This window comes from Haliotis cracherodii, unplaced genomic scaffold, assembly GCF_022045235.1.
Source record: "Haliotis cracherodii isolate W230 unplaced genomic scaffold, xgHalCrac1.p SCAF_4, whole genome shotgun sequence".
In the NCBI taxonomy this organism is placed as follows: domain Eukaryota; kingdom Metazoa; phylum Mollusca; class Gastropoda; order Lepetellida; family Haliotidae; genus Haliotis; species Haliotis cracherodii.
The window spans coordinates 31491032-31515506 of record NW_027266297.1 but is presented as its reverse complement, the minus strand read 5'-3'; the positions used below and the strand labels follow the sequence as shown (position 1 = coordinate 31515506).

At 39.1% G+C, this 24475-nt stretch overlaps 1 protein-coding gene across 19 annotated transcripts in view; it reads right to left on the bottom strand.

Moving 5' to 3' along the window:
- The window catches only part of LOC139480549 (focal adhesion kinase 1-like), a 169184-nt gene that overhangs the window by 76745 nt on the left and 67964 nt on the right, over window positions 1-24475 (bottom strand). For 15 of the 19 annotated variants that reach the window (XM_071263664.1, XM_071263653.1, XM_071263654.1 and 12 more), the window contains exon 2: window positions 9658-9864. In XM_071263664.1, coding sequence (XP_071119765.1) covers window positions 9658-9738 — 81 coding nt within the window. In that variant the 5' untranslated portion in view covers window positions 9739-9864. Of the gene's footprint in view, window positions 1-9657; window positions 9865-14495; window positions 14570-17716; window positions 17747-19273; window positions 19346-19372; window positions 19449-24475 lie in introns of those variants that run through there. The other 4 variants (XM_071263661.1, XM_071263660.1, XM_071263662.1 and 1 more) reach the window with 4 other exon arrangements.

Below are 24475 nucleotides of genomic sequence, written 5' to 3'. Positions count from 1 at the left end.
GGGGTTTAATGTTGTGTACACGATTATTGCACTTACATAGCAATGTGCATGCACATGGTCGGCTTGGAGTCAGTATACTGTGTCTGAGTTGGGTATTCATGTTTAACTGCGGCATCGTATCTCAGTGTGCTAGCACTATAAAATCGGCATGAGTTCCGACTAGTACAAGCATACAAGCATACACGCAAACGCAAACGCAAACGCACACGCACACATACACACACCCCTATATAAGTGGAATAATCCTGGATGCGAGGTTAAACCATTTCACCTCACCTCATCTCCAAATAATACATTCAACATTCCGCTTGACACTTTAAAACTGTCCAACTTACTTCATTTATCAATGAAAATGAACAAATCCAAATCATTTTGATTCCCATTGATATTTTGGGTGATTGACAACAAGTCTGGCACTCTCCCTCTCAGGAAAATAAACAACTCTTTTTCAAGCCATTATTCAATTTCCAAATGTGAGAAAATATTGTGTTTGTGTTGACAAATTTGCAAAGATTCACAGATTTCTTTCTCAGTGTTTGAAAACAGGATGAAAATTTAATTTATTTCCTTCTTGAAATACCAAGCCTTCATTCACTGTGGAGTAGTTTTGCCACAAAATCCATTTATGGAGAAGACTGATGTCAGACAAAATAAATGAATAATCTTTCAAATAAGTTTCTGCAGCCATGAAAACCACTTATGAATGTCAGTTAAATCAAATTATGAACCTGATTGCACACAAATACTCTGCCTTCAAATTTTTGGATATCATTCTGAAAAAATAATTTCATTAGAGTTGTTTCATTATCCTTGAAGAAAGATGGTGAGATTAACATGCCTAAAAATATTTATTATTTCTTGAGTGAGTGAGTGAGTTGGGTTTAACGCCGCTTTTAATATTATTCCAGTCATATCACGATGTGTCAGCTTAATGTGGGAGGAAAGCCCGAAGTGATACAGGTTTCAGACGTTTACCACTTTGGTGAAACCCACGAGCACGCAACTCTGCACAGCGAATTGTGGCGCCTCAGACGACTGGGCCACCTGTGTCCCCTATTATTTCTTGAAATAAGCATGCTCAATGTATTTAAATCAGATCATTTGTTCCTGTTTCATATTGTTTTGTTTCCTTTAACATAATTACCTATTAACCAGGATACATGACCTTAGGTCAACCTTATACCACTGCCCTATTTTTAAAAAAAATGAATTTCCATATTCATCAAAATAAGTGCCCCAGGCACTTACTAAAAACAACTCACAAGGAGTTAAATTTGTGTTCAGAGATCAAGCAGTAGTAAACAGACTCAGTTCAAACATCAGTGAAAATAAACTTCTTCACTAATAGTTGCTAGGCAATTAAATATCCTTTCGGCACTACTGTTTTCTGTAAAACAATCTGTGAAATACACAAGGAAATATTGACTGTCATGTACATTTTCAATCTAGACCTAATATTATGCTTAGTTAGTTTACAAGATCGATTGAATAAAAAAAAATTAGCAAAAAAATAAATTTGACAATTTTTATTATGGCCGTCTCTGTTTTACATTTAAGTAAATGAAAAACAAAAACAAGAGATTTTATCAATGTTGGTTAAAAGAAATGGTGAACAACCCAATCATTTATCTCCCAATAAATTCAATATCTGGCCATGTCAGCACTTTTCTTCCACTCATTAGTAGCAGTACAAATCATGAAGTTGAAAATTATTACATCTATTTTTCCCCCACTTTCATTGAATTTTACATTTTGTAAACCACCTAAACTTAAATAAGGCCTTAGTAGGGCCACTTAGGGGTGCTAACATAGATTACCTACTGACTGGTCTAGAGGTTTGGCAGGGTGGTTAACACGGGGATTACGGTAATCAAATGTTGATTATCTCCTGAATAATGCTGCTCTTCTAAAAGGTGGAATTACAAAATATTTTCAACTACCTTTTCAATCAATTTGGAAGAGCTCAAAATTATACACAATTATCAAACATATTGAACACAGTGACAGATAATTCAACCCATACTTCGCATTCATTTCCAAGAAAAGGACAATATCAGCTCGATTACTCATTGGGAATTTGTGACTATCAAATATCAAAATATTATCAAGAGGATATATAGCAAGGCTACATGGAATATGACATTCATTTATGTGGACTACGTCAAAATCTGAAAACAGTACAAGCAACTGTAAGAAATGCTGGGACCTTTCCAAAGAAACATTTAAAACAAGCCACAAATCAATAGCTATGTACAGTTGAGCCGAGGCGGAGGAGAGAGCTCCAGGCTAAGATTCTGAACTGGACTGCACACAGATTCTGAATGCTAGCTAGCTAGCTATAAATAGATCAGCCAGGCCTCTCTCAGCTTACCCTGTGCTTTGTCTACTCTGATTGGTTAAAACGAGGTCAGATGATGACTGGTCTGTCTGTGTGTCCCCGAGAAAGACTAGGAAGGCTGTGTTGGTGGTTGTGGTGGGAGAGGATCTCTTACTGAAAGTTGGTGACGAAAACAAGGGCAGATATCTTGCACAACAATGGATCCACATGCTGAACAAAGAAAGGAGTTCTATGGACGACTGGATAAGCACATTCAGACCAACATAAGCAAGCTGAAGAGAGATAAATATGTTGTAACCAGGGAAATGCAGGACACTGCCCTCTCTCTACTCAAGATAAAGAAAGGGCTGAAATGTAAGCAGGGGGCAAGGATGAAGTTCTGGGTGCATGAGAAGTTCTACCCAGGACCTACAGGGCTAGAACTGCTGTGTAAAAAGACTCACAAACCTGTTGTGGTGAAAGAGGATTTATTTGATGTGATTCATGGTTACCATTGTAAGATTGGCCACAGAAAGAAGGAAGGCACATGGAAAGAAGTGTGTACCCAACACTCATGGGTCAAACGGGACATTATTGATATTTACATCACAACATGCAAAACCTGCTGTGGGGAGCTGTCGGCCAACATCGGCCGTTCCAAGCTGCTGACCATGGATATGGAGGTTGCTAGTCAGGGTTTCATGACGAGGCTGGCTCTCAGTGTGATTAACATGGTAGACATGCCAGATGGAGAGTACAATTACATTCTAGTCCTTCGAGACTGTGCCACCAAATTTGCTACAGCATGGCCCATTAGAAATGGAGAGGAAATTACTGGATGTCTGTTACAATTTTTTGGACAATTTGGTCCTCCAAAATTTCTACATGCTATGGAAACACAAATTCCCAATATTGTCGAACTTCTGACGGAACTGAAATTGTATTGGCCAAATTTGATTGTTCTGCATGGTAGACTTGATCATTCAGCATTTGTCGGTGTGGGCGAGCGATCATGTGCCGATCTACAGAGCAAACTCGGAGCTTGGATGGCTCAGTTTGAGGATGACAAGGTCGGTTGGGCTAAAGGACTAGGAGTAGCCATCTTTCAAATGAACTCAGCTGTCAGTTCGGAATCTTTCCGATCCCCCTTCCAGTCGGTGTTTGGGCAAACACCATGTGAACCAGACATGATATGGAAAACCATTGCTTGTCGTGGTTGGACCAGTGAAACGCAAATTCCTGAATACATGATGAAAATGTTTGAAGCAAAGGAGGCAGAGAAGATATCGTCTGCAGGCAGACATAGTGGACAGGACGGACAAAAGAAGCCAGGGCCAGTGATCGTCTCAACTGTTTCCTTAGCTGCGAACCAGCATTCTAGAGTTCCATCTCAGCCACTGCAGGAGGAATCTATGGAGACAGGTCATGTGACCCCACATGATCATGTGACCTCAAATACAGAGGAGGATCAAGTGACTCCAGATTGTGAGATTGAAATCAAGATTGAGAGAGCTGATGACGACGAAATCGATGATGATGGTGATGGTGATGATGATGGTGGTGCTAACGACTCTCCAAAGTTTACTTACAAATACTGAAGTGAAACAGCTCGGTTATTGAAATATGAGGGTATTACTCTGGTGACATTTACACAAAAACCAGACTTTGCAGGACCATGCTACCATGGTTACAGGAAGTGAACATTGAGCCTGATGACATTTACTGAAGCTGTGTGCCAATTTTTAAACTTTTTAACAGCCATCAAAATAATTCAGAGGAAATATGACACTAAATACATTAGTTTGGTTTAGATAACCATCTGTATATTTTCTTCCTAGGTCAACGTGGTCATTTGACATATTGTTCTTTGTTTGTTTATTTGTTGTAAACGTCGCACTCCAGCTATATGACAGTATCCGGTAAATAGTCAAGTTTGGGCCAGACAATCCAGTGGTTCCTATTGTGAGCTATGACCCATGCTGTCAGGGAAGGGCGACACGCAATCAACCAAATCACCAAGCCTGACCAGGCCTTCATTGTGATCAGGGGCGGTCGGGTAGCCTAGTGTTCACTCGTCACGCCGAAGACCCGGGTTCGATTCCCGACATGGGTACAATGTGTGAAGCCCATGTCTGGTGTCCCCCGCCATGATATTGCTGGAATATAGCTAAAAGTGGCATAAAACCAAACTCACTCACTCACTCATTGTGATGAGGAAATGCTTTAACCACTGGGCCACCTCACAACCCTATAACACAATTAATGTGCTATACATGTATTTGACTGTCAAACCCAAAGCTGAGTGTCTACCCTCTGCTTGACATGTTGAATTTGGATATCGAATGTTTGCATGCCTTTGTAATATAGCGAATGAAACATTTCATTACAAACAACCTACCAAATAGAACATTTATATACCATACGGTGTTCATAAACACACATGAATGTCTAGGGTTCCTTGTAAAGGTGACCGACATAGGGGCTCCAGCTCCAAGGGCAAACCTGAAGGCCCCAGGACACCTCATCATTTTCAATACTGCCTTGGGTACATGTTTACCAAAATATATTGATATTCTTTACATTATTTTAATGGCAAAACAATAACAGAATGGCATTTTTCACTGTCTAGTTTTAAAGATATCGGTCATTTTACCCCGAGGACACCTCATCATTTTCAATACTGCCTTGGGTACATGTGTACCAAAATATATTGATATTCATTTACATTATTTTAATGGCAAAACAATAACAGAATGGCATTTTTCACTGTCTAGTTTTAAAGATATCGGTCATTTTACATTTTTTTTCCATAAAGAAAGCAACCATCTACAAGCGTTGGTGTTTTTAGTAATCTCTCCTTCCACCACCTGCCTATTCCCTTAAGTAGCAGATTAATAACCGTGGTGTCACACACAAGGTCACTTCAGGTCACAGTGATATTGATTGGGGTGTCATCCAATTGTTTAGTGTTCCCCTGGGAACCATCACCCATCACCCATCTTGACTCCTGCACAGAACCACTGTTGCCTTTACTGCCAAAACTACCACATAACTCGGTATCTGAACGACCAATGCTTCACTGAGAAGAACAGCCATATCATGATTCATTCAAATCATCACTATATTTTCCTTGATGATAAATGTTTGTTGAACATGCCACTAGATAAATGACGACCTATCAGTGTATTATTACTTTGTCCATTTGATGTTGTGTATATTAGATGAGGGTGTGTGCGGGCGTGTGTGCGTGCATGTTGTTTCAATTTTTTGTTTAACGCCAGCTGTATGACGTCAGCTGTATGACGCCAGCTGTATGGCACCAGCTGTATGACGCCAGCTGTATGGCGCCAGCTGTACTGTATGACTGTGGCCTGTAAATATTACAATCTGGACCAGACATTACAGTCATTGATATTTTGAGCAACTACCCACATCATCGGAGTACATTGACACGCCATCAACCAAGTCACCGAGCATGACCACCCAATCCAATTGGTTGCCTGTTCATAACGACCAGCATAGGTTGGAAGGGGACCCAGAATCCCCACAGGTAATTTCTGATTAGAGGAAACCTGTTGTCATTTGTGTATTGATAGATGACACGCAGTACAATTTTTGACACAAGAGGATATGGTGTCAAGATTGATAATATGATTTCTTTCTTCCCTGATATCAAATATATTTAAAAGCAAGGTGCAATGAAATAAGAAATAAGATAACATAATCAGAAAGAGTGAGTGAGTGAGTGAGTATGATTTTACACCGCTTTCAGCAATATTCCAGCAATATCACGGCGGGGGACACACCCATGTGGGGAATCGAACATGGGTCTTTGGCCAACAAGCGAACACTTTAACCACTAGGCTACCGGACCACCCCATAAACATTAAGAAATGAAATAAGAAATAAGATAAGATAAACATGAAGACTAAAAAGGTTGATGAATGAGGATTCAACTGTCGATACAGCCATGTGCGTTTGTGAGGATAATTATGCATATAAATACATAAATGTGAAGTAATCAAGTCCAACATCACTAGACTGTAAAGTAATCAAGTACTACGGCACTTGAATGTGAAGTAATCAAGTACTACATCACTTGAATGTGATGTAATCAAGTCCCACATCACTAGACTGTGAAGTAATCAAGTACTACTGCACTTGAATGTGAAGTAATCAAGTACTACGGCACTTGAATGTAAAGTAATCAAGTACTACATCACTTCAATGTGAAGTAATCAAGTACTACATCACTTCAATGTGAAGTAATCAAGTACTACATCACTTGAATGTGAAGTAATCAAGTACTACATCACTTGAATGTGAAGTAATCAAGTACTACGGCACTTGAATGTGAAGTAATCAAGTCCCACATCACTAGACTGTGAAGTAAGTACTACAGCAGAAGGATGAGAAGATTCCATGCCTCAAGGTACCAAGCTGTGGTTCCTCCATCCCCTCATATGTCATGGTTTATTATTCCAATGTCAGATACAGCAGCTACCAGGTACCTCGATACACTCATTGAACCACACTGGAGTCTTTGTACAGGGCTGTTTACCTACTGGCTCCAAGGGTGTCTAACAACAATGTCGCTTCAAAAAACAGATCTGGGTCTTTAAAAATGTAGGAGATTCTTCAACTCTAACTCTCTCACAAGGGAATTTACCATCATCGCTGCCACCTTTATTGTTTTGAGAATCAACAGTTTCGCCAAACCTTTTACAGTCAGTCCTGTCAGTATGTTACATTCTGGCTGCACAACTGAATAAAATCTTGTGAAAACTTCCTTGAACGAACATGCAACAGAATTAGCAAGACATGTGCACACTGACATGGCCCTTGCACTGGTGGGAGGTGTGTAATGCTCCTTTGCATTTCGAAATGGTTTACAATCAGCTTCATTAAAATGGTTACCATTTTACCAGTGCAATGCACAGACTTGTGTTTTATATTCTTTAGAAACATTTTATAAATCACTGAAAGACTCATGGATAGACCCTTACAGATCAGCTTCAGTCCATGGGGACCTCGTTTGCTGAAGCGATCTTAGCATTATGATTGTTGACAGTCTGATAACGCATGGGTACCGAACTTGACTTAAAATCCCCCAATGTTGATGTGAGGTGTATTAGTCTGAACAATTTTATAATGCTAGGTCACTGAGGCTCCAATGCTGCAGTTTAACATGAATACCTCACTCAGACACAGTACAATGACTCCGAGCTGACCAGTTCTTTTTTAGCCCATTAATGCCCAGCGCCAGGTAGGGTAACAACAAGTACCATCTTTAAACGTCTTTTTGTATGACGCAGTTGGGATCGAACCCCTGACCTTCCGCTCTCCGGGCAGACGCTCTCCCGGCAGACACTCTCCGGGCAGACGTTCCACCACTAGACCATAGAGGCGGTCCCCAATGATGTGGATCAGGGGTATTCTTACATCAACACCATGTGCAGCAGAAACAATCAAACAGCAGTTAGTCTCGTGTTTCATCAATCAGCAGTGCTGAGTACAAGCATCAACCAAAGCTCCCATTTTGCGCTTCACCAAAAATGGTGATTAACATGTCACAGACTTCTGCTGAAGTGGCCTTAAACAATCCTTATTTCACATGATACTACTGATAGCCTATTTCGGAAGTTGATACCATAAACTATGGCAAATTATAGGGAATGATGAACATTAACAGGAATTAGAAACTGACGTCTGCCCAATTTCTTTTATCAGGTAACTGATCATCGTCCTGCTTTATTGATGTATGATTAATGTGCTGTATAGCATGTAATTAATGGACTTTACCCACGCCACATGGTTCTGTCATTATTCCCAGCATATCAATAGGCAACTACCATCACAATTTATTCCAGCTCTATCATCACAGTACAATCATCATATGAAGGTTCCACAGGTCAAGGTCTAGGTTGAATAGGAGGGTCAATCTGACCTAACATAAATAGTACTCAAAAGACTTTAAGGACCACCCATTCTTTCATATTACTTCAGTCAATCTGTCACGGCATGATAAATTATGCATAGTAATACAGGGATAATTCTAGGCTGGGGCCTTGTGCTTTTAGTCCCTAAATTTGAAAAAAAAGGCCCCCAATACAATTGGGCATTTTAACATTGTGCTGTTTGGGCAAGTCTGGGTGTTTTCAAATTTTCACATAAAGGGCCAATGTCAGAAACTTACTAGAGTGATCATGGTAATATGAAGGTATTGGGTCATCCTTAACTTCTGTTGAGTAGTACATACTTCAATGATCACCACGTTTATGGAATGTCAATGCAACATAATAATAATGCTTGTGAATCGATATCTACAAATAGTTCTGGAAAAGACACATTTTCAACGAAAGTTGTTGGTAACAATCATCAAACGGCATGAATATTGGGTAATAAAGAACCTTTTACTGAAGATAATTTACCACTCGTCAATATGCTAAGCAAAACCTTAACTACTGCATTCCCTTGTTACATCTCAATACATAAACGTCCAATATGTTTGGGAATTTCATCTTCAGATGGTTGTAAGGTGCTTCTTCTCTAGTTATGAATATACATGAATGCAAAAGGTTGACTTCTTTGCCTTAATTATCAGTTTTGAAATTAGTTTGCCTTTCAGTTTAAGAAACTCCCATACCGATTCCTTGGAACCAATGAAGTGTATTCCTCCAGAGGACCAAGATGAGGACCATGCGGTACTGATGCCCACAACAATTATCTGTCCACTTATATTTGAGGACGCTGGTTTGGGGACGTATTTTGGGCTTGTATTGCTAAAGATAATTTATTCTTGACAAAAGACAAAACTTAGTTCATCAGAAGTGTCATAAACGCTTTCAAATTCTTTGTATGTTATGCATGAAATGAGATAATTAGGAAAATAATATTTGTGACATATTTTCATAAATGGTGATCACAGAATTTCTTGCCCAACAGAATCATGACTTGCGACTTTCATTACTGAGTGACTGAGTGATTGAGTGAGTGACCAATGACTTGCGACTTTCATTACTGAGTGAGTGAGTGTGTGAGTGAGTGAGTGAGTGAGTGAGTGAGTGAGTGAGTGAGTGAGTGAGTGAGTGAGTGAGTGAGTGAGTGAGTGAGTGAGTGAGTGAGTGAGTGAGTGAGTGAGCAATATCACAAAAAGGAGACACCGGAAATGGACTTCACACATTGTACCCTCGTGGGGAATCGAACCCGGGTCTTCGGATGCTCTAACCAGTAGGCAACCCCACCACCTCTGACCAGTGAAGCACAAGATGCCTACCGATATTAATGAACTCTGTATTCCCTCGTGAGTAGGACTAATCCCAATCATTACACTGACTCACCTTGATGTCTGTGGCATCGCCATATTTCACCATGTTAAATCCCCCATTAGGAAGATGGACTTTGAGTATTGACCTGTCCATTAGGAACTTTTTGACCCGTGGGTCAAGGTCAGAGCTTGGATCAAGGTCAGGGTCGAGCACTATCTCTGTGCATGTGTCGCATTCCCCTTCATGTATAAATCTCCACAAGCGACTCCATCTTGCAATCTGGAACAACAGAAACAAAATGTAAGAAGTCTATCACACTGGATCCAACCACGATCCCATTTCCATCTAATATAAATCCAACATAACACAGACTGGACCTTCAGGAAAACAGGCCATTATGGAACCAGCCCACATTGTGAGTTTAGAAAGTAATTATGTAAGGATATCGCAGGATTCGTTTTAAAACCCTTGAGATCTCAACATGCTAGACTATCCCCAATATGAATTAATACACATATTTTCATTGAATGGAATATTCATGAATTGGGTAATATGAAGCATCCAGACTGATTTCAATCCCAAGGAACATGACATGACTCAGTAAGCTGTTGGAGTCCAGCAAGCAACAAAATATCATCTAACAACAAGAACATTCTTTCTTCCATATGGCCGGCCAATACCTGAAACAGGTGAGAAAGAAGGTCAGCTTAATGACCAGGTAAGTCCCACTTCCATTCACGTGAACAATCAGGTGAGAGCGACACCTGGTGATTGGTAACAATGGAGTCATGTCCGGCACAACACGACACGATGAACAGCCTTCTATGTTATATACACTGCACAGTAAACTCCAAGTGACAGATGATGTTTCTGTTTGAAATGGAAACGTCCGCCATTGATATTTAAACAGAATATAATCTAATACCCTGAACAATATGGTAATCTCACCATTATGCCTTCAATGGGTTAGAACATATTATCATACCTTATACTATTTGTGCTTTTATATTCTGGACAGCGTTGTTGAGATGGTTTGAATGGATATCAAATGATGTGCATTTTCCCTTTCACATCTCACAGTGAGGCAGCCAATTATACAGGACTTACTTCTAACTGTATCAAAATAAAACATCCCAAAATGGGAAAATATCCACTCTGAACCTGTTTGTACTTCACTATCGTAATTGATCATTTTTCTCACAGGTCCAAGTTACATATATCAATTTGTAAGTACTTCCAAAAGTGTTGCCATGACGATTGATAATTATGTCAGTGGAACTGGGTCACACCATCATATCAGTCTCATTAGGACAGCCCAATCTGTGTCTACACCCTGCCTACAGCCATACGAAACCCACCACACTCGGCCAGGGGCACCTGCTTCTCATAAGACTGGGCAGTGCTCAGGATAACGTCTTGAGCCATTGAGTATTTACTCACACATTATCTTTCTCATTGAGTATATTAATATTTTTCTTTGGCATTCAATGTTTACCCACTTGTGTCAAGTCTGTTGGGTATTTTGAAAACAATGAATAGACATTTTTATAGAATAATCCTGCTCTAAGTGTGTCACGTTACATCAGGCCCCAACTTCCATAAGTAACTAAGCTCCTAACTATAAGTCACCAAGCTCCTCACAGTGATAGACAGTTCCCAGAGCTTCCTACTCTGCGGCCACAGCCATGGATGGTATGGCAACCCACTGACCTGTATGTTTACAAATAAGTGATGAATGTCCAGACACCGAATATTCTTCCCACAGCTATTTGTCTTTGTCAATTGGAGTGAGTGAGGGAGTTTGGTTTTACGCCGCTTTTGGCAATATTCAGGAATATCACGGCGGGCGACACCAGAAATGGGCATCAGACATTGTACCCATGTCGGGAATTGAAACCAGGTATTCGGCGTAACGAGCGAATACATTAACCTCATGGCTACCCGACCGCCCCTTTTGTCAATTTCTATTTCATTTCAACTAACCTGTAGTTTGTAGAGTAACAAGATGAGGGGGGAAATTGTGTTTTTCGAAACTCAAACCAATCTGAATAAACAAACAAAATGTAAATTCATCTGGAAAATAGTATGTCAGTTGTAAACCTTTTAAAAATTCACTATTACAGCATTCCCACAGAAATAAACAAAGACACATGTCACTCCATCAGGGCAAATTTCAAGATCCATGTCATGGCCGCTCGCACACCGGTGGTAGTGGAGACACTGCAATAAGTGAGATGCAGCCATTGTGTGTATTGTCCACTGTAGTATAGCTCATGCAGGTGATGTCTGCATTTGATCATTAAATAAGGATTTAAAAGGAAAAAACAGGTACGTGCACTGAAAAAGCCGCATTGGACAATTATGCAAAGTATGTTATATTACTGGTTTTCTTAACATTATCTTGAGTATTTCAAGGAAGCAACTCAAAATGATTTAAGAAATGGTAAATTGATTGGCATGTTATATGCAGATAATCTGGAGGCAGGATATACGAGTATGTTTTTACACAGTGTATCTACATGTCATCTCTCCATGAGGCTGCCTTGGCCTGTGTTTTCAACCATGACTACAATCAACCACCTGATCTACTCCACCAGCAGACAACAGTAGGTCACTCACAGAGTAGTCCAGGTGCCGACCTGGAGTTATCTTACCCACTGCCAGAAAGTGGATCTTGTAAACACTTACACATCAACTGACCAACATTTGTACAGTGTTATACATTTTTTACTGTCTTCAGTTCACAAAAATGAAACTACAAAAAACATGCCGTCTACCTAATGGTTGAGTGGTAACATGTCATATTTGTGATTACACTATCTTAGTAAAGTACAATTCTTGGGTGTTGTTCCATCTGGGATTAAAACTCAGACTTTCAGAATAGGGCACCTAGTTTCCAGCACACAAAAACAGCAACCTGTCCCACTCAGTCAGAGAGACTTCCACAAAATGGAAGTCTGACAACTTGTAGTTTAGATCACATACTTTGTGTACCCCTCTATTAAGTGTAATTAGGCATGGCTCTCATGTTAAAGTGGTTACTAGCGGATCGATGCTCATGATGTCAATCACTGGATTGTCTGGTCCAGACTCGGTCATTTACAGACCGCCGTCTGGCGTCACATAGCTGGAATATGTTAAACAACAAACAAACAAACAATAAAGTGGTAGTCCACGAGAATACTGAATATTACTTGAATCAGACTGGCAGACTATGGTAATTTAAAACACTGTTGTGTCATGTGTCTAACAGAAGGTGAATACAACATGAATTACAACCATCCACATCCAAATACACAATGTATCGACTGTATGGTATCAAGAGCTAAAACTGAGATCACATGGGTCAATCAACAGCTTCCATGGGTGTCAAACATGTCATGATTAAGTCTTACAAGTACTTCACAACATGTGGACAAACACCCAATATATATAATAATCACCTTCCTATGGGGAACACGGTAACCTCGTCAGCACATAACATGTTAGCAACAGCATTCTTCTTACATCTCAGTTTCATTATTAATACAGATATTGATTTCCAGCAATACATGCAACACTGTTAATGAATGCATCACATTTTCAACAATGTAACAATATCACCACTTTTGAAATTGAAACTAATAGCATTGTTCTTTGAAAATATATCAAATGCACAGTTTCCAGAGTGGATACTGATTGATACACTTTCCCATTCAGTGAGAAGCAGCACATCAATGGTGATGATTACAAAACACAATAGGTATTGGACGAAATAATATTCAATCAAACCACAAACTCTTCCGCATATCCTTGAACCAAAGGACAGCAACATCGTCTAGGTATGTGAGTCAGTTAGTCATCAGGTCCTGGTCATATCTATTTGAATTTCAGAATAAAAATCTTCTCCCACCACCTCCCCTGACCAAACAACAAACAAAACAAGTATTTGTCACAAAGTGACGAAATGTCCCCCGCCTGTATATACACCATAGTACCAAATATGAAGACAATCCAGAGATTAGTTCTTGACATATTGCGGCAACACCGTTTTCCAACTCCAACGGACGTACGTACGTACGGACTGTCGTGAATACTATAACAAATCACAATGAACCTGTTTGTAGTCTGAGTTGACATACAGCAGTCATGACATCAATCTAATTGTAATGACATCAATCTAATTGTAACAGAAAAATATTTCACCATAAGTCTTTGCTATTTCCGAAGTGACAATGATAACCTTTTTTACATGTGACACTACAGGGGTCTACAGGACTTTATGAGCTGAACATTCAAGTACACTTTTCCATCTTGGGGTGTAAAAGCTGATTCAACTTTAAAAATTCTCTGCTATTACAAAGTAGACACAATTTATGGATAACAACTTCTTTAATACTGTAAAAAGCGACGTTTCGGTATAGATCCTTATACCGTTGTCTTGTTTGACAACGGTATAAGGATGTATACCAAAACTTCGCTTTTTACAGTATTAAAGAAGTTGTTATCCATAAATTGTGTCTACTTTGTCATCCGTCAACTTCTAAGTAATGCCTATCAAACAATTCATCCTCTGCTATTGACACACAAACTGCACAGTACTATCTCCAACAACTACTATTGATCATGAGCACTCCTACACTGCAGCAATATTCAACTTCATACCCTGACCGAGATACCAATGTCGATGTAAACACCCACGAGCTTACGCAACCAATGTTTCCCAGAAAAGCATGAACCACACAGAAAACAACAAACCCAAACAGAACATGCCACTAAACAGACCCTATTGCCAGGCAAACAACAGACACAGAAGTAACAAACCTGCTATTGCGTCAAACTCTACAGCTACAAAATACAACATATAACTTTCAATCCACGAGAGGAATCAAATTTGATGGAGATCACCCACACTCTAACTCAGAGGTTACCTTCAAAGAAGTGCCAGTCTGTGGAATACCAATTAGTAAGGATCCAAAGAGTCTGCAAGCAACAGTGTGTTGGTTCCGTGTTCAGAAGAGAGAATGACTTGTATGCTGTGCTACAAAATCATCTCTCTTACCTTGGCACCCTGACAGACAAGCAAATTGGTACAGAGCATGATGTTGATATGTTTGGATGGTTTGGCGATTGATGATGTCACACAATTCACCGAGAAAAAATAAACCTTGACTACTGGCAGAACGATGTTGACAATGAAAATAAAACCTACCCAGTTTAATAACATTTTGGTGTAAAATTCTCCATAGAAACCAGGTTCTGACAGCAATAACTAAGTGAAAAATGATAGGTGCGCATGCACTGAAACAACAAAATTGGAATTGGTACCGACAAGGCCGAACGTACATATACATAAATGTAGCGACACAACGTTAATCACAATGTTTCGTTGCTGCCACTTGCACACAGAGAAAAGGAGCGAGGTTTTCCTGCCTCATGTATGTGAATGCTACTATTACTTGCACAACTGATTATGGACTGTTGACAGAGAAGAGGGCTTTGGTTGAAAGTTTTAAGATTTTATAGTGTGATGACAGCCAAATTACAGGACTAATGGCCACAGAGGTAGCATATTCGCAAGAATTATTGGAATTGATACTAACAAGGCTGAACATATAAATCCATAACTGTAGCTGCTCAACATGAATCAATGGTAAAATGAAAGCCAATACTTGGTGTCCCTCGCCATGAAATGACAAGAATGTTGCACAAACCGATACTAACTTACTCTTCAGAAGAGTTTGACCAAATGGAGCACTACTACTGGTACTCAACAGCCATCATGACATCCAATCACCAAAATTGTGACCTATGATGAGAGTAGATGGGATCTTGAATGATAGTTCCTGTCCTGGAATGCCCATGCATTTAATAATTTGTGAGACAAATCCCGGAAACTGCAAATTATCTTTAACTGATAAAAGTTTGCACCACTTAAAGTTACTTTTAAAAAAAAGTAAAATATCTCCTTTTTTATCCGATATAAGACTTTCAACTTGCTAGTGAAAATCTAAAGGGGTTCAAACTAAAATAGAGATTAAAACACAAGTGTGTCAGATACCATTTATCTTACGAGTTGTTAAAAAACGTATCTAACGAGCTCAATGTTCAAAAAGCAAGAAGCCTATTCCACATCATTGAAAGAAGACTTCCCTCACAGACAGAAAACTACACTCATTATAAAGGTATCACAGCATATCAACAACTTGGTTGATCAGCACTGGGCCGCACACACTGCACCAGATGGTGTGTTGCTAACACTAAGGTAAGAACATGTCTACCAAAAGCTTGTGTTTTTCAAGTGCTCCAGCAACGTCAGGTAGCAGGCACAAACTGCAGTAGTTGGGGAGATGGAAGACGAGTTATCTGGCTGAGTAATTCCAACAACAATTATGGTGACCCTGACCTACTCATCAGTTCCTTAACCAATTGGAAACTCTCCAAACCCCCAAAGTCATACTCTGTGTAACAAAGACACACCTTGATGCAGCTTCCAACCATCTCACCAAGGTAAGGTTTCAAGCTAGACCAGAGTGAGAAAACATTACCCTGACTTAATGTAGTCAGTACAGTCAGTCGAGTGACCTAGTATTACTCAGTGCCAAAACACCAACCTCCCTCCCAATGTGGCTGACTTACAGCACTGCATGGAGTGTGTTTATCCTGGCTTGGCGTTCTCCAGTTGGGTCTAAAACGTGATCTGCACCACCTTGTTTTGATAGATGTCAGTATGCCTTCATCCTTATGATTTATCACAGATTCTGTGTTGCCACTATGATGCATGCATGTTTACTTCAGTAGAGTATATCAAGTGTCAATGCTACCTACTGGGACATCATATCATGTCATATATCATATCATATCATATCATATCATATCATATCATATCATATCATATATTAGTGAGTGAGTGAGTTTGGTTTTACGCCACATTTTGCAATATTCCAGCAATAACACGGCGGGGTACACCAGAAATGGGCTTCACACATTGTACCCATATCGGGAATCGAACCCGGGTCTTCGGCGTGACGAGCGAACGCTTTAACCACTAGGCTACCCGACCGCCCCATGAAACCAATGAACAGGCATGGTGCTGACAAATGTAAAATCATACTCAGGGAGAATCTGGTAATTGAACCCACTATCTTAGGCTTCTGGCACAAGTGGACTAAAATGGACTATATGACCCCATACTCACCACAAGCCTAAGCCAATGCCGCACAATAACAGCTATAACTCTCCAGCCATGATATATTACTTTCCAAAGATAATCCCTAATACTAAATTAACATCAAGTGAAAAAGTGATCACTGAAACAGCCCACATAAACATTCTCCATAAATGACATAAGAGGAATAGGGAGTACTGAGGTGTGAAGTGTTGAAATTGATGTCAAAACATGTCTGACATGCAAGGTTTGTTTTGTTAATTTTCATGTCAATATTTTTCTTTTCCTTGCAGATGTCACATATCTGTATCCATACAACACATTTCCAACAAAAACTAAGACAAGTTCCAAATGAACCTTTCAGCATAGTTCGTATCTGCAGGATCTGTTTCCACATGACGTGCCTGAATTAAACCAACACATCCATCAAATCAAAAACACGGACAGAATCAATGTAATAAATTTCAAAATCATTTCGTAAAAGCATTCATGCATTACAAGGTCATGACTTATGCCAGATTTCCACAAAACACCCTGCCCAGATTCGAAGTCCTCCCTCTCTGGAACATGACTCTTCAATGACCATGCATGTCCCTGGTCGGATCAACGCACGTGGAGTGAAATTGTAATCTATTTCCCATTTTCTCAGAGCGGTTGTAAAAATCCTTTTCCCAGATGACATTAATAAAATCTTTTTTCCACATGTCATTTGTAAATCCATTTCCAAAACGTAATAATCCAATGCTCCATACACAACACCACCAATTTATCAAACAGCAACGTCACATGGCACGCAAGAACACAAGTACTTCCTCTTCAACTACACCGACCTCCATCTCTCTCCCTCCACATGAATGAACATGGCAACTGATGAGCACAGCACAGACACATTCCCGAAAACATGCAGCAATTAAACTTCCCAAAACTGGTGATTAAAGGAAATTATGATGATTGTTGTGGAAAATGAAGAGCGCATATACGTACAAGTGCACACCCTTCGCATGTCATGTTCAACCCATGGGAAGCGTTCTTCTAACAATCGTATGGAATGTGGGAAAAAAATGTTGTGACATAGCTTGCTCTGCTGTAGTGTGAGTTGAACATCTGGTGAATATACTCAACACTGGCATCTGTTGTACAATATAGTCCGCCAATGCCAAGGCCTGGTTTATCACCAATGTTGTTGGGGGAAACTACAAGAATTTGGTTAGAACTCCAGGAACCGTTACAAGAATGTAGCAGATCATACATGTCATTTGTACCTGTTATTCGAGCATGTAAGCCAGTTTAGTTCAGGACTAAATAAGCATGCAAAACATTTTTTTTCTAAGAAATAATAAACATATCAATAAAAAAAATTGTGATGAAACCTGTTCAATTGTGACTGTAAAATGAATGAATCAGGAAAAGGTAATTGTAAAAAATACTAAATCGCACTTCCTACCCAATTTAAAGTTGGTTTGTTTGTTTGCGTGTTTGTTTGTTTGTTTGTTGTTTAACTCCGCATTCAGCAATATTCCATCTATATCACTGCGGTCTGTAAATAATTGAGTCTGGAACAGACAATCAAGTGACTGACATCATGACATCAACCAAGTCAGCGAGCCTGACAACCAGATCCCGTTAGTCACCTCTAAAGACTAGCATTGGTTGCTCAAGACCAATTCTAACCTGGATCTTCACAGGCCTCCTGGCGAGTGTTTGAAACTTGCTTAGATAAGTAAGAACGATTATTTTTTACAAAAAAAACCATGTGTTTCAGCTGACTTTTTTAATTCTAAACCAATTATTTTTTTGCCAAAATGAATTACATTTATTTTAATTATTATAACTGTTTCCATTTATGTGTTTAACATTATATACTGTAGCAAGTGTAACATATCCTTTGTTCTAAAATTTGATAATCAATGCTACAATATTGGTACAAATGCAGCACCTGAATATTACAACACTACACACTGACCAAATCCACTCCACTCATCCTTTCAACATGTCTGCATCAGCCATTACATAAATGGGTCAATTCCATGAGCTCTTACAGTGATACTACCCACAGACTAGTGCAACTAAGACTGACAAACCAACTCCCATGTACCCACCAACATGCTCAACATCCAATAATGACATCATCTTTCCAGTTATCACAAAATTACACCAAACCCATCAGAAACCTATTTTGTCTTGTCTAAGACAGCAACAATCTCGCCCTGTTAACTCACCCAAGATAGGATAGTTCACTTTTCCTACAGAATCCTGCATGTTCCTTGTACTTCCTGTTTATTCAGCGTAGGAAATCTCAAACCTTGCCTGGGGTCACAGTGACATCAACAACCATATAAGATTTAAATTTTGAATTCCCAGGCCGATACCAACTCAACAATCCCGGACAGACATGAGTGACACACCAGTCACATATATTTGCCCTACATAACAAACATTCCTTTCTACTTCAAAATATTAATAATTTATCAGCTAGTTAATGTCCTACATTGTCCAAACTTATTCAAAATGTAAAAAGAAAGGAAAGAATCTCACACTCACTCCAATGAGCCCAATCACCTGATCTGCATCTAAATACTGATGCACAATGTACATTCAGTGCATGGATTGTGTCCGAATGCAAAGAATATTGATTTTTACCTTACTTAGGTCTTGCTGCACAATTAGCTGTACTTCCTCCTCAGCGAGCATTGTCTGAGTGCAGCTGAGGACCCATACACTGTGCACAGGTTGAGATTCAAGCTTCGTTTTTATTTGTGTGGAAAGCTGTCCTATGACTAGAGCCGCCAAACAGATACACGTCATATGCATTTTGGGGGGGGGGAAATAAGGGCGGTGGGGTAGCCTAGTGGTTAAAGCATTCGCTTGTCACGCTGAAGACCTGGGTTCGATTCCCACATGGGTAAAATGTGTGAAGTAGATTTCTGTGTAAAACCATACTCACACACTTAAGTGAGTGAGTGACTATGGTTTTACGCGGCTTTTAGCAATATTCCAGCAATATCACGGCGGGGGGACACCAGAAATGGGCTTCACACATTGTACCCATGTTGGGAATCGAACCCGGGTCTTCAGTGTGACGAGCGAACCACACACTTAAGAGGCAAGTAAAGAATATAGGGCTGCCAAAAACTGATGAATGTCATATGTACTTCAGGAGTGAATAACAAAGAACAGCAAACTACCATAAAAGAGGGAAAATAAGTGTCTGGGTTTACCTAGTAAACACTTCAAAACATCAATAGTTGCTTCATACAAATCAATAGTTATGATAAGGAGATAATGATAACGACGGAAAAAACGACAAGATACCGTATTTGACATAATAAGCGCCCAGGGCGCTCTCAAACTTAGAAATAGGGGGCTCTTATTAGAATATTATTTTGGTGAAAAAAACAGTTGAAAGATAAATTTCGTGGTTTATGGTGACAGCCTGAAATGTTTATGTACGACAGATATATTTTTCCAGAATTTAATTGCCCATAATTAAGGGTGCATATAAAATATATATTATACTTGAATAAATAAGTCTTGTGTACATTTTGCAAATTTGGATTGTTAACTAGCCAATATATTAGCCAACATCGCCATGGGCACTTATTAGAGCAGGGCACTTATTACGTCGAATACGGTACATCAATTTTGCCATAGTAAGCTAATTACTTGCTTCATTATCATGATTAACATGACTGAGACATATTAACCTGATTGTTAAACATAATCACATTCCCAGAATTCCAAGTCCACCGACTGATTCAACGACAACATGCAGGACATTTGTCACCAACATGTCAGTAATTACAGACCAACATCCTGTTCTTTTGATATGAAAATACAAACACATGTAATGCACTCATCGCCCTTTTCAATTCTTACTTAACATGCTTAAGTCAGTGGAGCTCAAAAGACTAAATTTCTTAATCATCAAATTATTAGACACACTGTTAAGAGAGCTTTGGAAATTCCAGTATGACAACTATTACATACATTTGTATAATCATAACATCTGAAATGACATTTGTTACTAAAGAAATTCCAACGAATCAATACTTAAGCATGGTTTCACACAGATGTCAGCAGTTTGAAACCACCTCTCGGTCCAACGACCAGGCCAATGTTCATAATCTGGGGTCCCTTCCACAAAGCGATCCTAGCGTTAAGGTGACTGGAACTACTAGCCTTGCTCCAAGGCTGTATTGAATGAAAAATCCATGAATGTGCAATAATTCTATCCTCCTAATAGCCAAATCTAGATACGTGGACTAAGGACTCCAGTCTCTTAGAGGGACAATTTATTTTTATTATTTACTTTATCTAGAACTTATGATTTAAACTTATAATTATTGCCTTAGAGACTTGTGCAAGTCTATGTACTACACATACTTTGACATAGACTTACAACTGTTGTAGCTGTGCGATCACTTTGTAGAGCATCTACCAGTACCTCAAAGCATCCAGAACCCTAGACCGCTAATCATGAAGACCTAGCATCAAGATCACTGTGTCCTCTGACCCGTGAAGATTTCGGGATAGTATATGGTCTTCAGCAACCCATGCTTGCCGTAAAATGCGACTATGCTTGTCGTAAAAGGCGACTAACGGGATCGGGTGGTCAGGCTCGCTGACTTGCTTGATGCATGTCATCTATCCCAATTGCGTGGATCGATGCTCATGATATTAATCACTGGATTGTCTGGTCCAGACTCGATTATTTACAGACCACCGTCATATAGCTGGAATATTGCTGAGTGCAACGTTAAACAACAAACCAACCAACCAACCAACCAACCAACCAACCGTGTCCTCTATACTACTGCTCCCTGTTGTATGCTGATATAAGTAAACAAGTCCAATATGTCTGACATCATGACTAAGTGCTCTGTTACTGAAGTCAAACAGAACCACTCCCTTCAACTATATGGCCACAAGTATCCTTCTATACAAACCATTGAAACTGTGGAGTATGGGAACTCGTTGCACATGTTACATACAAACATGTATCAGAGCAATTACTTACAAACATTAGTGTTATAAGCTTCACACGATCAAACTGACTGAACCCATTAAAAATATAAATCTCATGATTCAAATACATTCGTCTTTTCAAGTGAGCGAGAAAGGTTTTATATGCAACCATTAGCTATTTCCGAACACTATCTCAATGACCGAGGTATCCAAGAAGCTAACATTGTACCTATCAGGGTGTGTGGCAAGCAAACCAGGTACTTCGGTGTGACGAGACTGTGCTTAACCACTGGGCTACCCAAAAACCTCATAGATGTCTTAAGAGATAAAATATCAAAACAAAATATACTGGTTGCACTGTTGATTGATTCACTCAAGAAGCTTCATGCTTGTTGATATCAGTAAATATAAAACTTCAATGCCAGAGAATTAATCAATCTCAATTATCTGGCAAATCCATTGGGCACAAAAGGCAAAAGAGTGGTGAATTTTATGTGAATGGATCACTGAAAATCACTGTGAATATCAAGTGAATGAATCACTGAAAATCACTGTGAATATCAAGTGAATGAATCACTGAAAATCACTGTGAATATCATGTGAATGGATCACTGAAAATCACTGTGAATATTATGTGAATGGATCACTGAAAATCACTGTGAATATTATGTGAATGGATCACTGAAAATCACTGTGAATATTATGTGAATGGATCACTGAAAATCACTGTGAATATTATGTGAATGGATCACTGAAAATCACTGTGAATATCAAGTGAATGAATCACTGAAAATCAATGTGAATATCATGTGAATGGATCACTGAAAATCACTGTGAATATTATGTGAATGGATCACTGAAAATCACTGTGAATATTATGTGAATGGATCACTGAAAATCACTGTGAATATCATGTGAATGAATCACTGAAAATCACTGTGAATATTATGTGAATGGATCACTGAAAATCACTGTGAATATTATGTGAATGGATCACTGAAAATCACTGTGAATATTATGTGAATGGATCACTGAAAATCACTGTGAATATTATGTGAATGGATCACTGAAAATCACTGTGAATATCATGTGAATGGATCACTGAAAATCACTGTGAATATCATGTGAATGAATCACTGAAAATTACTGTGAATATCATGTGAATGAATCACTGAAAATCACTGTGAATATCATGTGAATGGATCACTGAAAATCACTGTGAATATCATGTGAATGGATCACTGAAAATCACTGTGAATATTATGTGAATGGATCACTGAAAATCACTGTGAATATTATGTGAATGGATCACTGAAAATCACTGTGAATATTATGTGAATGGATCACTGAAAATCACTGTGAATATCATGTGAATGGATCACTGAAAATCACTGTGAATATTATGTGAATGGATCACCGTAAATCACTGTGAAAATCATGTGAATGGATCGCCGAAAATCACTGTGAATATCATGTGAATGGATCACCGAAAATCACTGTGAATATTATGTGAATGGATCACTGAAAATAACTGATGACATGAAAAGGGGAAGCAATAACATAATTTGCATACAAAAGTGTTTGTGGCCTAACGATGCTAAAAATAACACCAACATTAATCATAAATCTACTCCACGAAAAGGTACAGAATAGTCACAGAGTCTGAAATGTAACAGAGGTTGGGAATTTCAACTATTCCCAACCTGCATCGTCTTTCCATGTTCAGTCTAAAGCAATTCTGTATGCACCAAACCCATCTGGTAATGTGCCTGTCTTCTGACATGGCTCTGTTCAAATAAACATAGCAGCAGAGTCTCTCCCCGAACCTGGCAGACAGGCACACTCTCTGCACATGAATTATGGAAACGAGATCCATGAATACACAAACCAACCTGCAACGGCTTTAAGTTGGGCCTTTTTCACCCATTCTGCCCACTTGGATGAGGTAACTATTGCCAAAACAGATCCTAAACGAGGGAGATGGTATCGGATAAAGGACAGATAGGGTTATAGATGTTCTGCTGTTTTGTTACGGATGCAGAGAACCATGTCTCCGGAGTTGAAACTTGTGACAAAGTATGATGGATTGTTTCCAAGTCAAAACAAAATGGCCAGGCACTGCTGTGGTAACATAATGACGTTTCATTCAAATGAACTAAACCATTTATCATTTTTTATCAATCATATTGAAGGAATACTTCTGAATACTCTGAAAATAATTACCCATAACTAACGTCATTAAGAAAAAAGATGTACAAAATCAATCTATCTTTTATCAAATCAAGCTGGAAAGTTAGAACCCAGATATCAAGGGAGGTCACTCTAACTGATATGGCTCTTGCTATGCTAATGTTTCCCATGAGCCCCTGCTCATGTGTGTTCTGTAGTTCAGTTCATGTGTGTATACTGACAGGCTAAATTACAAAATATTTAACAGCAAGATTCAATTTGAATAAAAGAATGACCTTTTCCTTACATGTCCAGTAAATGTCAGACAAGATGATGTTTAACATGGCTGACCTTTTATTTCCCCGGGGCACACAGGCTGACCATCCAACATATGCCAGGTGCTTCAGTTGGGGCCAGAGAGGCATCATTTTTCAAGCCAATCAAGTCAATGAATCAACATGGCCCTAGGAAACAGAACTTTTCAGAAACCATCTTGGCAACTTTAAAACCAAATGGAGAATGAAATGTTGGAAAATTAATAGTAATGAGGGTACACCATTGAATTAGTTTGTTTGTTTGTTTGTTTGTTTGCTTGCTTGTTGTTAAACA